This window comes from Oncorhynchus kisutch, unplaced genomic scaffold (genome assembly GCF_002021735.2).
Source record: "Oncorhynchus kisutch isolate 150728-3 unplaced genomic scaffold, Okis_V2 Okis05a-Okis16b_hom, whole genome shotgun sequence".
Taxonomy (NCBI): Eukaryota; Metazoa; Chordata; class Actinopteri; order Salmoniformes; family Salmonidae; genus Oncorhynchus; species Oncorhynchus kisutch.
In genome coordinates, this window is record NW_022261982.1 from 2590921 (window position 1) to 2604332 (window position 13412).

General features: G+C 40.8%; 2 protein-coding genes across 3 annotated transcripts; both read left to right on the forward strand.

Annotated features, from left to right (window-relative positions):
* Nucleotides 1–107: 107 nt before the first annotated feature.
* On the forward strand, nucleotides 108–5402 carry LOC109877437 (gamma-crystallin M2). Of its 2 annotated transcripts, none has more exons than XM_031813616.1 (3): nucleotides 108–355; nucleotides 4006–4248; nucleotides 5031–5402. In XM_031813616.1, the coding sequence occupies exons 1-3, from the start codon at nucleotides 140–142 to the stop codon at nucleotides 5304–5306; spliced, it is 735 nt and encodes a 244-aa protein (XP_031669476.1). In that variant the 5' UTR covers nucleotides 108–139; the 3' UTR covers nucleotides 5307–5402. The 2 variants fall into 2 exon arrangements, with proteins under 2 accessions (XP_031669476.1, XP_031669477.1); XM_031813617.1 differs by lacking the exon at nucleotides 108–355 and adding an exon at nucleotides 3491–3700.
* A 6319-nt stretch (nucleotides 5403–11721) lies between these two features.
* LOC109877539 (gamma-crystallin S-1-like) lies at nucleotides 11722–13412 on the forward strand. Its single transcript, XM_020469777.2, has 3 exons — nucleotides 11722–11931; nucleotides 12599–12841; nucleotides 13146–13412. Exons 1-3 carry the CDS (start codon nucleotides 11722–11724, stop codon nucleotides 13410–13412), a joined length of 720 nt encoding a protein of 239 aa, XP_020325366.2.

Consider the following 13412-nt stretch of genomic DNA (forward strand, 5'->3'; position numbering starts at 1 on the left):
CAATAATTGTTTACTTCATTTTTTTAGGCTGTGAAGATGGATCTTAATGATTTGTGTATTGTATTTAACATACACATTTTAGAGGGGGGGGGGGGGGTGAGAATGTGTCTATCACCATGACAACTGTTTTGAGAGGTGGATGTCAACAGTCCTGGGAGCAGATGGGGTCACGAGGTCATGCTCGGTTAATCCTGCAGTGACTCAGCCTATAGGGGGACAGAGGCTAGGGGAACTGAGAGTAAGGAGACCAACCCAGCAGTTTACTTATCATTATTTAACGCCCACACCATTAGAAATTCACTTTTTACAGCTAAAAGATGATGGCCACAGCTTACCTACGACGTTTCACAACAATGTAAGTCACTATGTCATCATTTTAGTCAAAGTATGATATATTTGGCCTTGAAGTGCCAAATCCGAATGTGTGACTTCGGATGTTTCCGTGAGTCTTCCGTATCTTTTCCTATTAGATGATGTGCAAATTATTTTCAGCCTACGATTAGTTTCAGGGCTGGGTTTTCTCTAAACGTTACCACTCACCAGCATGGCAATGTTTTTTTTATTCCGCTGCAAAGTTCTTCCTATTCGCAAATCGACTGAGAGCCAAACAGCTTTTCTCAATAGTCTACATGTGGGTTTCTACTAGATAAAAACAGCCAAAGTCAGACGTGGCTATATCATACAAATTCATGAAAACAAAAATGTGCTTTTTGGTCTTAATTTAAGGTTAGGCTAAGGTTAGCGGTGTTGTTAAGGTTAGGGTTAAAGTGAGAGTTAGGCTTAAAATCCTGTTTTATGACTTTGTGGCTGTGTTAACTAGTGACGAATCTACACTTCACAGCTAATTATCATAATCCATTTGATCATGTCAGATTTCACTTATTTTTAAATAGTCTACATAGATGATTTTATAAATGGTCAAATTGTGTGATATGATTGTATTTTAGAACACCACTACACTGATTGAGGTGGATTAAAAAATAAATAATTGTACCTTTAACTAGGCAAGTCAGTTAAGAACAAAATCTTATTTACAATGACGGATTTAACAAGTGACATCAATAAGGGGTCATAGCTTTTACCTGGATTCACCTGGTCAGTCTGTGTCATGGAAAGAGCAGGTGTTCTTAATGATATGTATACTCATTGTATAGCTAGCTAGCTTGCTGAAAGAACAAAGAATATAGCTATTTGATTATGTTCTTGTGCACGTCTAAATATTAATGACGTCTGGAAGCCGACAGTTTCACTGGAATGATCAAAAACTGAAAGAGTCAGACAAATGTCAGCCCTCAACATCTCAACAACTGGTATTGGCACAGTTTAGCTGAGGCTCATCTCTTGACAGGTAGGCTGGTAGTTAGTTTCTGAAATAATTATTTTCACCTGACCTAAAGTACGCCTGTCTTAGTTTAAATTGTACTCATATAACGTTCATTAGCTAGCTAAGGTTAGCATGCTAGCTAGTTACAGTGACCGCTGTCAATCAGGGTTGTTATTTCTCTGCTACGCGTGGGAATCACCACAACGTTCCCATCCCCAATTCCATAATATGTTTTAGGAGTCTTAAGTCAGTCTGAGGTGGAATCTAAACAAGAACAACAGTTTCTGCTCTACGACATGAATTACTCTAAATACTTCCTCGGAGGTGGGCCTTTATAAGCATACAAGTAATGCAACCAATTATGAAACGATGAATGCTTGACTTTACTGATGGATGATAGAGGGCCATTAAGAGTTTCTTTACATTCAAAGATGTTGGCTCTGATGACTAAATATGGAAAAGCTGCATGCAGTACTTGCGGTAATGATAGGCCTACATAATTATATAGAAATGCAGCCTGGTCTCAGACTAGACCTAACATAGAAAATGTATGATAACTATTTGTTCAGTATGGTTACATAAGACAGTTTGAAATCTAAGGCAACCCAAAGGATGAAAGTTCAAACCTCATCACGGACAACTTTAGCATTTTAGCTACTTACTACTTTTTAGCTACTTTGCAACTACTTAGCTAAACCATTCCCTTAACCTTAATCCTTTTAGCTAACCCACATTCCCAAACCATAACACTTCCCCTAACCTTAATCCTTTTAGCTAACCCTACCCATTTAACCTAACTTTTACACTTAAACCTAACCTTAAACCTAACCTTAAACCTAACCTTAAACCTAACCTTAAACCTAACCTTAAACCTAACCTTAAACTTAACCTTAAACCTAACCTTAAACCTAACCTTAAACCTAACCTTAAACCTAAACTTAAACCTAACCTTAAACCTAATCTTAAACCTAACCTTAAACCTAACCTTAAACCTAACCTTAAACTTAACCTTAAACCTAACCTTAAACCTAACCTTAAACCTAACCTTAAACCTAACCTTAAACTTAACCTTAAACCTAACCTTAAACCTAACCTTAAACCTAATCTTAAACCTAACCTTAAACCTAAACTTAAACCTAACCTTAAACCTAACCTTAAACCTAACCTTAAACCTAACCTTAAACCTAACCTAGAGTTTTTAAATGTATTTGTACATTTTTTATTGAACCTGTATTTAACTAGGCAAGTCAGTTAAGAACAATTTCTTATTTACAATGACGGCCCACCCCACCTAGCTAATGTTAGCCACCTAGCTAGAATTTGTAACATATCATACGTTTTGTCAATTCATAACATACTGTATGTTTTGCAAATTCGTAACATATAATAGGAATTGTAATTCGTAACTTATCATACTAAAATTGGTGATGGAGATCCACAAATGAATACATACCATACGAAACATTAGATATCATACTAAATGAAGTGTCTCGAATTTACGTACAGAATAATACAAAATGCTCCGAGACCAGTTTGAGAAAGGATCCAAGATTGAGAAATATGCTAAGTTTAGCTGAAAGGTTGTTTTTCCAGTATTTTCATTATCAAGGTTAGCAGTTAAATTAGCTCTCATTGACATTTCATTGAGTATCCATAGTTGCTTTCAGTATACATCCACTTCAATTTCTACAATGGAATGATTTGACCTCAAATCAGTATCAAGTAACTGTCAGAAAATCTGTTCACAGAGAGTGGTAGCGAGGCAAATATCTTGCCAATATCAACACCTGCTTATCAACACCCTGCTTATCAATTAAAAATAGGCTATGTGTTTGTAATTTCAAAAATCACAACTAAAGTAATTATTGAAAAACATAAGATACTGTATTTCAAGGCCAAGTAGCAATTTAAATGTTCGTATCATTTGAAAATGTAGTACAATACAGCAGTTAGATGGTTTTTTTAAAACAAGTACAAATCTCACATAAACATGCAGATCATCTTTGATATCAGATGAAGAAGAAACTTGATCCAAGTCCATTTTCCTCAACAAGAGTAGTGGAATAGGAAACACACTCAGTATATCCTAGATGTAAACCCCAACAGAAAAATAAATGATCATAAAGTAGTCAGAGCAGAATTTTGTGACTTAGGCCTTTATAACATTCATTTCACTGTTCCAGCAATCGTTTGTTACAGAATCATTAGACTGGAACAAAGAGAAATGAAACATGACCAAATCATTTTTGCTGATATGCAAATCGGCCTCATTTGGATATCAAAGGCTTTCCACACTCTGCACATTTTGTTTATACATAAATACTTTGACGGTGCGGCAGCTAAGAAAGTAGTAGACTGTGCTGCAAAATGGTGAAGGTAAGGTGACGCATTAAAAAACAAATCTGTATTTATCAGTGATGATAGTAACTTCAATGCATATACCTTGCATTTGGGTTCATATGTTTATTCATTCATGTGCAGCCAACACTCTTCATACTCTTCATATTCCTGCAAACACAAAAAGTTAACTTGATAATAGTTTGAAGATATGGCTTTGCCATTTTTATATGACTTTATGTCTGAATAAAGTGTTAATGTAATATGTGATCCTGTAGTAATATGATATTTGTTTTCCTCCGTAACTCACCGCAGAGTATTCTCTGCTTCCCATCCTTCCTTAGATCACATTCTACGAGGAAAATCATTTCCAGGGCCGCTGCTATGAGTGCAGCACCGACTGTGCCGACCTGCACTCCTACTTCAGCCGCTGCAACTCGGCGAGGGTGGAGAGCGGGGCCTGGGTGCTTTATGAGAAACCCAACTACAAGGGCTACCAATACATCCTGAGCCCAGGGGAGTACACAGACAACCAGCAATGGATGGGATTCAACGATAGTGTCAAGTCCTGCCGCGCCATCAAAAACGTAAGATGATTCCTTGCATATCCATATTTCATATCATAATTCTCTCCTCCCTCCCTCCATACTCTCTCTCCCTCTTCTGTATGCCTTTAAAAAAAAATCTTAGTCCCATAGTTCCCAGCAGTTAATGTGTCTCTTTCATCGCAGAAACTTGTAACACAAACCATATGCATTTCAAATTTGCTCTGAAAAATGTGTAAAAAAAAACAACTAGGAGGTAAGCTAATCCTCCCTCTTGACTAATATTGTATAAAAGTGTATAAAAGTCTGTTACAGAATGGGACTGAGATAGTGTTTCATACAGGGTTAAGTGGACCTCAGGCCCAGAATGCATCAGGGAATAACACACTGCTCTATAATCCAGCAGACAATACAAGCAGACAAAAGCAGACATTTTTGGCAGCATTTTACCCCCACGCCCATCACTTTAAGAGGAAATATGCCAAGAAACCTTTAAAGGGGCATTTTCCGTTAATAGTTCATGCCCTTCGAACACGAAAAGAGACTAACAAATCCACGTTAAACATGCTACAACGGCATTTAAATTTGAATGAGTTGTTCTATATTTAAATAATTTATTGACCAACATAAGTGAAGATGATATCTTACATGTAGTTTATTATATTTAACATGAATGTACGGCAGCTATAGCTAATATGATATCCAACTGAATTTCAGAAGCCTCTGAAACACCCAATAAATTATATTACAGTAGATTTGGTACAAAACAAAATCCTAACTAACCCTTCACAATGTTTGTCTTTCTCTCCCTCTGTTCCTGCCAGGTGTATGGCAACGTGTGGAAGCTGAGGCTGTACGAGAGGCCAGACTTCGGCGGTCAGATGGTGGAGTGGGCCGAGGACTGCCCCTCGGTCTACGAGGCCTTTAAGTTCCGCGAGGTGTACTCGTGCATGGTGACCCACGGCGCCTGGGCCTTCTACGAGCTGCCGAACTACAGGGGACACCAGTACTTCCTGGAACGCCGGGAGTACCCCCGCCACACAGACTGGAGCGCCGCCACTGCCGCTGTGGGCTCCTTCCGCAGGATCACTGAGTTCTAAGGCTCTGTGACCTTTGAGCGTGGGATCGAGTTGTTCTCTGGTCTTATTGAGTCTGTGTGACATGATCCAATAAAAAATGAACTATTTGCAAATGTCTGAAACTCGTTTTGTGATCTGTTGAGGTGAGATACAAACATGTGCAAAAGATAAAAGGTTCCATGAGTTTGGTGGTAGGACACTATGATCCTACCACAATGCTAAACTTTTCTGACAAGTCAATTTCATAAGCGACCTTCTGAGTATTCTGAATGTCAATTAACAAACTGCCAAGCAAACTGAGAACATTCCCAGAGCATTAGGTAACCGTCCCAAGTTCTAGTTAGGGTTTGAGCTAACTTTAGGATGATAACGTCCCACAAACATTCAAAGAATATAACATTATTATCATGGGCAAACTTAAAGATAATGGACATAATTAAACTTTATTAGGGTATTGTCCAAACATACACTACATGACCAAAAGTATCTGCTCATCGAACATCTCGTTTCAAAATCATGGGCATTAATATGGAGTTTGTTCCCCTCCTTTGCTGCTATAACAACCTCCACTCTTCTGGGAAGGCTTTCGACTAGATGTTGGAACATTGCTGCGGGGACTTGCTTCCATTCAGCCACAAGAACATTAGTGAGTTTGGACACTGATGTTGGCCAATTAGGCCTGGCTCGCAGTCGGCATTCCAATGAATCCCAAAGGGGTTCAGGTCAGGGCTCTGTGCAGGTCAGTCAAGTTCTTCCACACCGATCTCAACAAACCATTTCTGTATGGACCTCAGTTTGTGCACAGGGGCATTGTCATGCTGAAACAGGAAAGAGCCTTCCCCAAACTGTTAACACAAAGTTGGAAGCACAGAATCATCTAGAATGTCATTGTATGCTGTAGCGTTAAGATTTCCCTTCACTGGAACTAAGGGGTCTAGACTGAACCATGAAAAACAGCCCCAGACCATTATTCCTCCTCCACCAAACTTTACAGTTGACACTATGCATTCGGGCAGGTAGCGTTCTCCTGGCATCTGCCAAACTCAGATTCGTCCGTCAGTCTGTAAGATAGTGAAATGTGATTCATCACTCCAGAGAACACATTTTCCAGTGTCCGATGGCGGTGAGCTTTTCATCACTCCAGCCGACGCTTGGCATTGCGCATTGTGATTTTAGGCTTGCTTCCAGAAGCAGTTTTGAACTCAGTGGTGAATGTTGCAACCAAGGACAGATGATTTTGACGCGCTTCAGCACTCGGCGGTCCCGTTCTGTGGTCTACCACTGTGTGGCTGAGCCATTGTTGCTCCCAGATGTTTCCACTTCACAATAACAGCACTTACAGTTGACTACAGCAGCTCTAGCAGGGCAGACATTTGACAAACTGACTTGTTGGAAAGGTGGCATCCTATGACCGTGTCACATTGAAAGTAACTGAGCTCTTCAGTAAGGCCATTCTACTGCCAATGTTTGTCTAAGGAGATTGCATGGCTGTGTGCTCGATTTTATACGCCTGTCAGCAACGGGTGTGGCTGAAATAGCTGATTCCACTCATTTGAAGGGGTGTCCACATACTTTTGTATATATAGTGTATGTATAGCTTTTTTAAAGGATTTAAACCTGCGATCTTCAAGCTCTGTACACTACTTAGTCTGCTGCACCACCAGGATCCTAATGTTTCTATTGGATTTCCCTTTGTACCTCAATCCTTAAATTATGATCCATAATATGTCTTAGTAGATACGCACACCTATGTACAACCCACCGCAATCTGCCAACCAATAATAAAACATCATTTCATCATGTATGTGTATATGTATGCAAGAGTGTATGGATATATATATTTACCCATAAAATATGGGGGATTGGAAATGATGCAGACAATTACATTGGAAGCAACATCCTCTCTGCAATATTAAGCTGATCCACCCCTTAATTTAAAAAATAAATAAAAAATAAAAATTCTGAAATCAAGTTTGTAGGGAAAGTAAGTCAAAACATCCCAACCTTACAGTATATAAAGATGTAGAATAGGAAATAATAGAGGATCCTTACTTTCTAGATGTAGTTATCCTCTCTTTACAAAGACCCCAGCCTTGAAGTCAGAGTAAAGCTGTACACAGGCTAGTCATTACACTCAATAATATATCTATGGTTACATGCCCCCTCCCTGCATACACACAACTTAAAACAACTTGTAATAAGTGTCATTTAATGACATGTATTCAAATCATTTGACAATGTGTGTTTACAGGCAGTAGGATCTGTCATCATTCACTATGAACTGGACTGTGTGTTTACAGGCAGTAGGACCTGTCATCATTCACTATGAACTGGACTCTGTTTACAGGCAGTAGGATCTGTCATCATTCACTATGAACTGGACTGTGTGTTTACAGGCAGTAGGACCTGTCATCATTCACTATGAACTGGACTGTGTTTACAGGCAGTAGGACCTGTCATCATTCACTATGAACTGGACTGTGTGTTTACAGGCAGTAGGACCTGTCATCATTCACTATGAACTGGACTGTGTGTTTACAGGCAGTAGGACCTGTCATCATTCACTATGAACTGGACTCTGTTTACAGGCAGTAGGACCTGTCATCATTCACTATGAACTGGACTGTGTGTTTACAGGCAGTAGGACCTGTCATCATTCACTATGAACTGGACTGTGTTTACAGGCAGTAGGACCTGTCATCATTCACTATGAACTGGACTGTGTGTTTACAGGCAGTAGGACCTGTCATCATTCACTATGAACTGGACTGTGTTTACAGGCAGTAGGACCTGTCATCATTCACTATGAACTGGACTGTGTGTTTACAGGCAGTAGGACCTGTCATCATTCACTATGAACTGGACTGTGTGTTTACAGGCAGTAGGGCCTGTCATCATTCACTATGAACTGGACTGTGTGTTTACAGGCAGTAGGACCTGTCATCATTCACTATGAACTGGACTGTGTGTTTACAGGCAGTAGGACCTGTCATCATTCACTATGAACTGGACTGTGTGTTTACAGGCAGTAGGACCTGTCATCATTCACTATGAACTGGACTGTGTTTACAGGCAGTAGGGCCTGTCATCATTCACTATGAACTGGACTGTGTGTTTACAGGCAGTAGGACCTGTCATCATTCACTATGAACTGGACTGTGTGTTTACAGGCAGTAGGACCTGTCATCATTCACTATGAACTGGACTGTGTGTTTACAGGCAGTAGGGCCTGTCATCATTCACTATGAACTGGACTGTGTGTTTACAGGCAGTAGGACCTGTCATCATTCACTATGAACTGGACTGTGTTTACAGGCAGTAGGACCTGTCATCATTCACTATGAACTGGACTGTGTGTTTACAGGCAGTAGGACCTGTCATCCTTCACTATGAACTGGACTGTGTGTTTACAGGCAGTAGGACCTGTCATCATTCACTATGAACTGGACTGTGTGTTTACAGGCAGTAGGACCTGTCATCATTCACTATGAACTGGACTGTGTGTTTACAGGCAGTAGGACCTGTCATCATTCACTATGAACTGGACTGTGTGTTTACAGGCAGTAGGACCTGTCATCATTCACTATGAACTGGACTGTGTGTTTACAGGCAGTAGGACCTGTCATCATTCACTATGAACTGGACTGTGTGTTTACAGGCAGTAGGACCTGTCATCATTCACTATGAACTGGACTGTGTGTTTACAGGCAGTAGGACCTGTCATCATTCACTATGAACTGGACTGTGTTTACAGGCAGTAGGACCTGTCATCATTCACTATGAACTGGACTGTGTTTACAGGCAGTAGGACCTGTCATCATTCACTATGAACTGGACTGTGTGTTTACAGGCAGTAGGACCTGTCATCATTCACTATGAACTGGACTGTGTGTTTACAGGCAGTAGGGCCTGTCATCATTCACTATGAACTGGACTGTGTGTTTACAGGCAGTAGGACCTGTCATCATTCACTATGAACTGGACTGTGTTTACAGGCAGTAGGACCTGTCATCATTCACTATGAACTGGACTGTGTGTTTACAGGCAGTAGGACCTGTCATCATTCACTATGAACTGGACTATGTGTTTACAGGCAGTAGGACCTGTCATCATTCACTATGAACTGGACTGTGTGTTTACAGGCAGTAGGACCTGTCATCATTCACTATGAACTGGACTGTGTGTTTACAGGCAGTAGGACCTGTCATCATTCACTATGAACTGGACTGTGTGTTTACAGGCAGTAGGACCTGTCATCATTCACTATGAACTGGACTGTGTGTTTACAGGCAGTAGGACCTGTCATCATTCACTATGAACTGGACTGTGTGTTTACAGGCAGTAGGGCCTGTCATCATTCACTATGAACTGGACTGTGTTTACAGGCAGTAGGACCGGTCATCAGTTGCACAGCGCAACTTCAGACCATTAGAAAGCATTTGCCAAAAGCCACAAAATACACCTGAATGGATTCCTGCAAATATGTAAACACCACAGGAGTCCTCTTACATTTAGGAACTTTACAGTCCTATTGATCAAACAACTATGAAAATGTAGGCTCTCTCTCCCTCAGTTATGCACATCAACAACAACGTCAACAACTAATGTTAGCCAGAGCAAGATTAACAAAAATCTAACAAAGGAACATTAGATAAACCCTCTCAAACGTTTTCAGATAGTTGGCAGTTAAAGTTCCACTGATAAACGATGGGGAATTGTAGCCTCCTAGTCCTTCTGCTGCTTGCCTGCCAATGCATGTTTGTCCCAACCAAGCACCCAAGCAAACTAGCTCAAATTGGATAGCTACTTCCAAACACGAATTACCAGTTTACTTGCCGTAGCAGAGCTGGTTAGGCTGTTTACATATTATCTTGAGCGTTCTTGACTAACTATTACTTTTTTTTGCCCCTACGTTTACTGACACCAGTCATATTCAGCAGTTCAGCAATTCATCAGTTATTCTGCGCTCTGACACACTCAGACGGAGAGTGCTCTGAAATCGGAGTAGTTAGCCAGAGGGAATTTGCGAACGTAAGATCTATGCTAACTGTATAACAGTCGTTAAAGTTTTTGTTAGCTAACCAAATGACTGCATCTTTAGCTGTGTATAGCCACTGAAAAACGATGAGGGGAAATACACAGTCACTCACCCACTCCTCCAATGACATGACATCCTCCTAGCAGCTAGCTAGCTAAAGTTAGGCTCTGTGTTTTTAGCTTGCAACATAAATAGATGTGCTAGCCTATTAGCCAGGTTATGACTGACTTGTGATCACTTCCCTTGCTAGTTTAATTGCATTGACATTCCCATTATATTAATCATGCATTGAACTGCATCCATCTATTCTGCCAACAATGCCTTAGTGTACATTATGGAACCTATATAACCTATTTTTTAAACCTCTTGCTGCCTGTAGATGATCATCTGGTGAAACTAGCATGTGAATATATTTCACATGTTTTGCACATGATTTCTCTATTGTACTACTAGTAGTGTAGTGGAGGAGTACACTACTTTGATACGCATCAGTAGGGATTAAGAAGTGAGTATAAATAATGCCCAATAAAAGAAAAGTGGGTATACGGTTTATACCTGTGTGTATCCTCCACTACCACCACTGGCTCTTTGTGTTTTACAAAAATGACACTCTCCTACATCAGTGTGATAGTATTACGGTTGTGGTCCTTCCAGAATCACCAACCTGTCACATACTGAAGGCCTATAGCGGTTTAATGTGCTGACTGAATGGAAGCTGATAATTAGGAGTTTTATGTGCTGACTGAATGGAAGCTGATAATTAGGAGTTTTATGTGCTGACTGAATGGAAGCTGATAATTAGGAGTTTTATGTGCTGACTGAATGGAAGCTGATAATTAGGAGTTTTATGTGCTGACTGTATCCCCGACACTGAGACAAGACTGAGACACTCAACATGTGGTCTTAAGCCCTCTCGAGTACTACAAGACTGATATCTGGTGTGTTACATTGTCTCACATTAGTTTGGGGCGAGACTTTTTTTTTAACAGGTAGTGACAGTGGCTGGGTAAACAACCCAAAGCATGTACTGCAGTCTCTCCTTCTCCTTGTTCATAACCTGATTTCAGGGTACCACAACACATTTGTAATTTTGAAATGTGTTGGTGAACTATCCCTTTAAGAGGGGTTATAGACATCATAAGCACCATCAGCAGTGTCAAAAAGATGCACATGAATAGTCCTGTTGTGCAGACCAGACCTGTTGTCCTGTTATGGAGACTAGACCTCTTGTCCTGTTGTGGAGACTAGACCTCTTGTCCTGTTGTGGAGACCAGACCTCTTGTCCTGTTGTGGAGACCAGACCTCTTGCAGGTTCTTTGACAAATGAAAAAGGATGGGCCCTGACCCAAAACATTTGATATCAAACCAATGTCCTCTAGTGCCCTTGTTTTGGTCAGCATGGTGTACGGTATAAAGAAACCAATGTCCTCTAGTGCCCTTGTTTTGGTCAGCATGGTGTACGGTATAAAGAAACCAATGTCCTCTAGTGCCCTTGTTTTGGTCAGCATGGTGTACGGTATAAAGAAACCAATGTCCTCTAGTGCCCTTGTTTTGGTCAGCATGGTGTACGGTATAAAGAAACCAATGTCCTCTAGTGCCCTTGTTTTGGTCAGCATGGTGTACGGTATAAAGTGCATTTGGGATGGTTTGCACTTTCCATTTGTCTTTGTTTGTAGATCGGGGCATCAGTGCTTCTGAACAATGTGATGAGTCTGGATTTGAATTACTGATTGAATTATATCCAATTCAAACAGTGCTAAGTAACCATGTGCTTGCGTTTGTTGTCCTGGCTGCATATAAAGAGAATATTGGTGGAGCTTGGTGGTTTAATGTATCACGCCTGGCCTACTGATAATTAACCATGGAAAAGGTTGATTAATTATTAATATTGATTAAGCGATCACATGAAGTTATTGATGAAGCTATCACATGAAGTTATTTATTAAGCGATCACATGAAGTTATTGATTAAGCTATCACATGAAGTTATTGATAAGGCTATCACATTAAATTATTGATAAAGTTACCACATTCAGTTATTGATAAAGCTGTCACAAAGTTATCCAAGTTATCATACAGTATAACTCTATAGTAAGTTATATACAAACTGCATATGTCATTGAAGTTGCAGAGAAACTCATAATATGTATTATACAACGGGTGGGTCTAATCCTGAATGCTGATTGGTTAAAACCGCATACCAGCTGGTGTCTATTCTACAAGTTACCACAGGCTTCTCAGGAATTATCACTTAATTATATGATGTTTGGTGTCAGATCACCTTCTACGAGGACCGGAACTACCAGGGACGGTACTATGAGTGTGACAGTGACTCCAGCGACCTGCACACCTTCTTCAGCCGCTGTAACTCAGTCAGGGTGGAGGGGGGATTCTGGGTGGTGTACGAGAGGCCCAACTACATGGGCTTCCAGTACGTGCTGACCCCTGGAGAGTACCCTGACTACCAGCGCTGGATGGGATTTAATGACACCGTCAGGTCCTGTCGCATCATTAGGAATGTGAGTAGAGTGGATGGATGGACAATATGAGACTTTTTGAAAGAGTTCATACGGAATAGAGAAGTATAACCAACCTGTAATCATTATACCCAGGTTAGCACCACACTTACAGAGCTTGTTCCTAACAAGACCTTACCACCCTACTGTAAATGTATTTTACATGTCTGACTGTGCAGCAGTTATTGTTCAGCCATAAAGGGGCAGGTCAAGATATCATTTTTTTTATTTAGATGGTCATATCTTCCCTAAAAAAACAAATGCTTTAACATTTAGTTCTTGTTGTGATTCTGTTTCCTGACTCCAGGTGGGCAACTCGTGGAGAATGAAGCTGTGGGAGAAACCTAACTTTGAGGGCCAGAGCATGGAGGTGGCAGACAACATGCCCTCCTTCCAGGAGCGCTGGCACAGCCGCGAGGTGAACTCCTGCAAGGTGTTCGAAGGTGCCTGGGTTTTCTTTGAGCATCCCAACTACAGGGGGCGCCAGTACCTGCTGGAGAGGGGAGAGTACAGACGCCACACCGAGTGGGGGGGCATGCAGGCCAACGTGGGCTCCATCCGCTGTGTCAAGTAG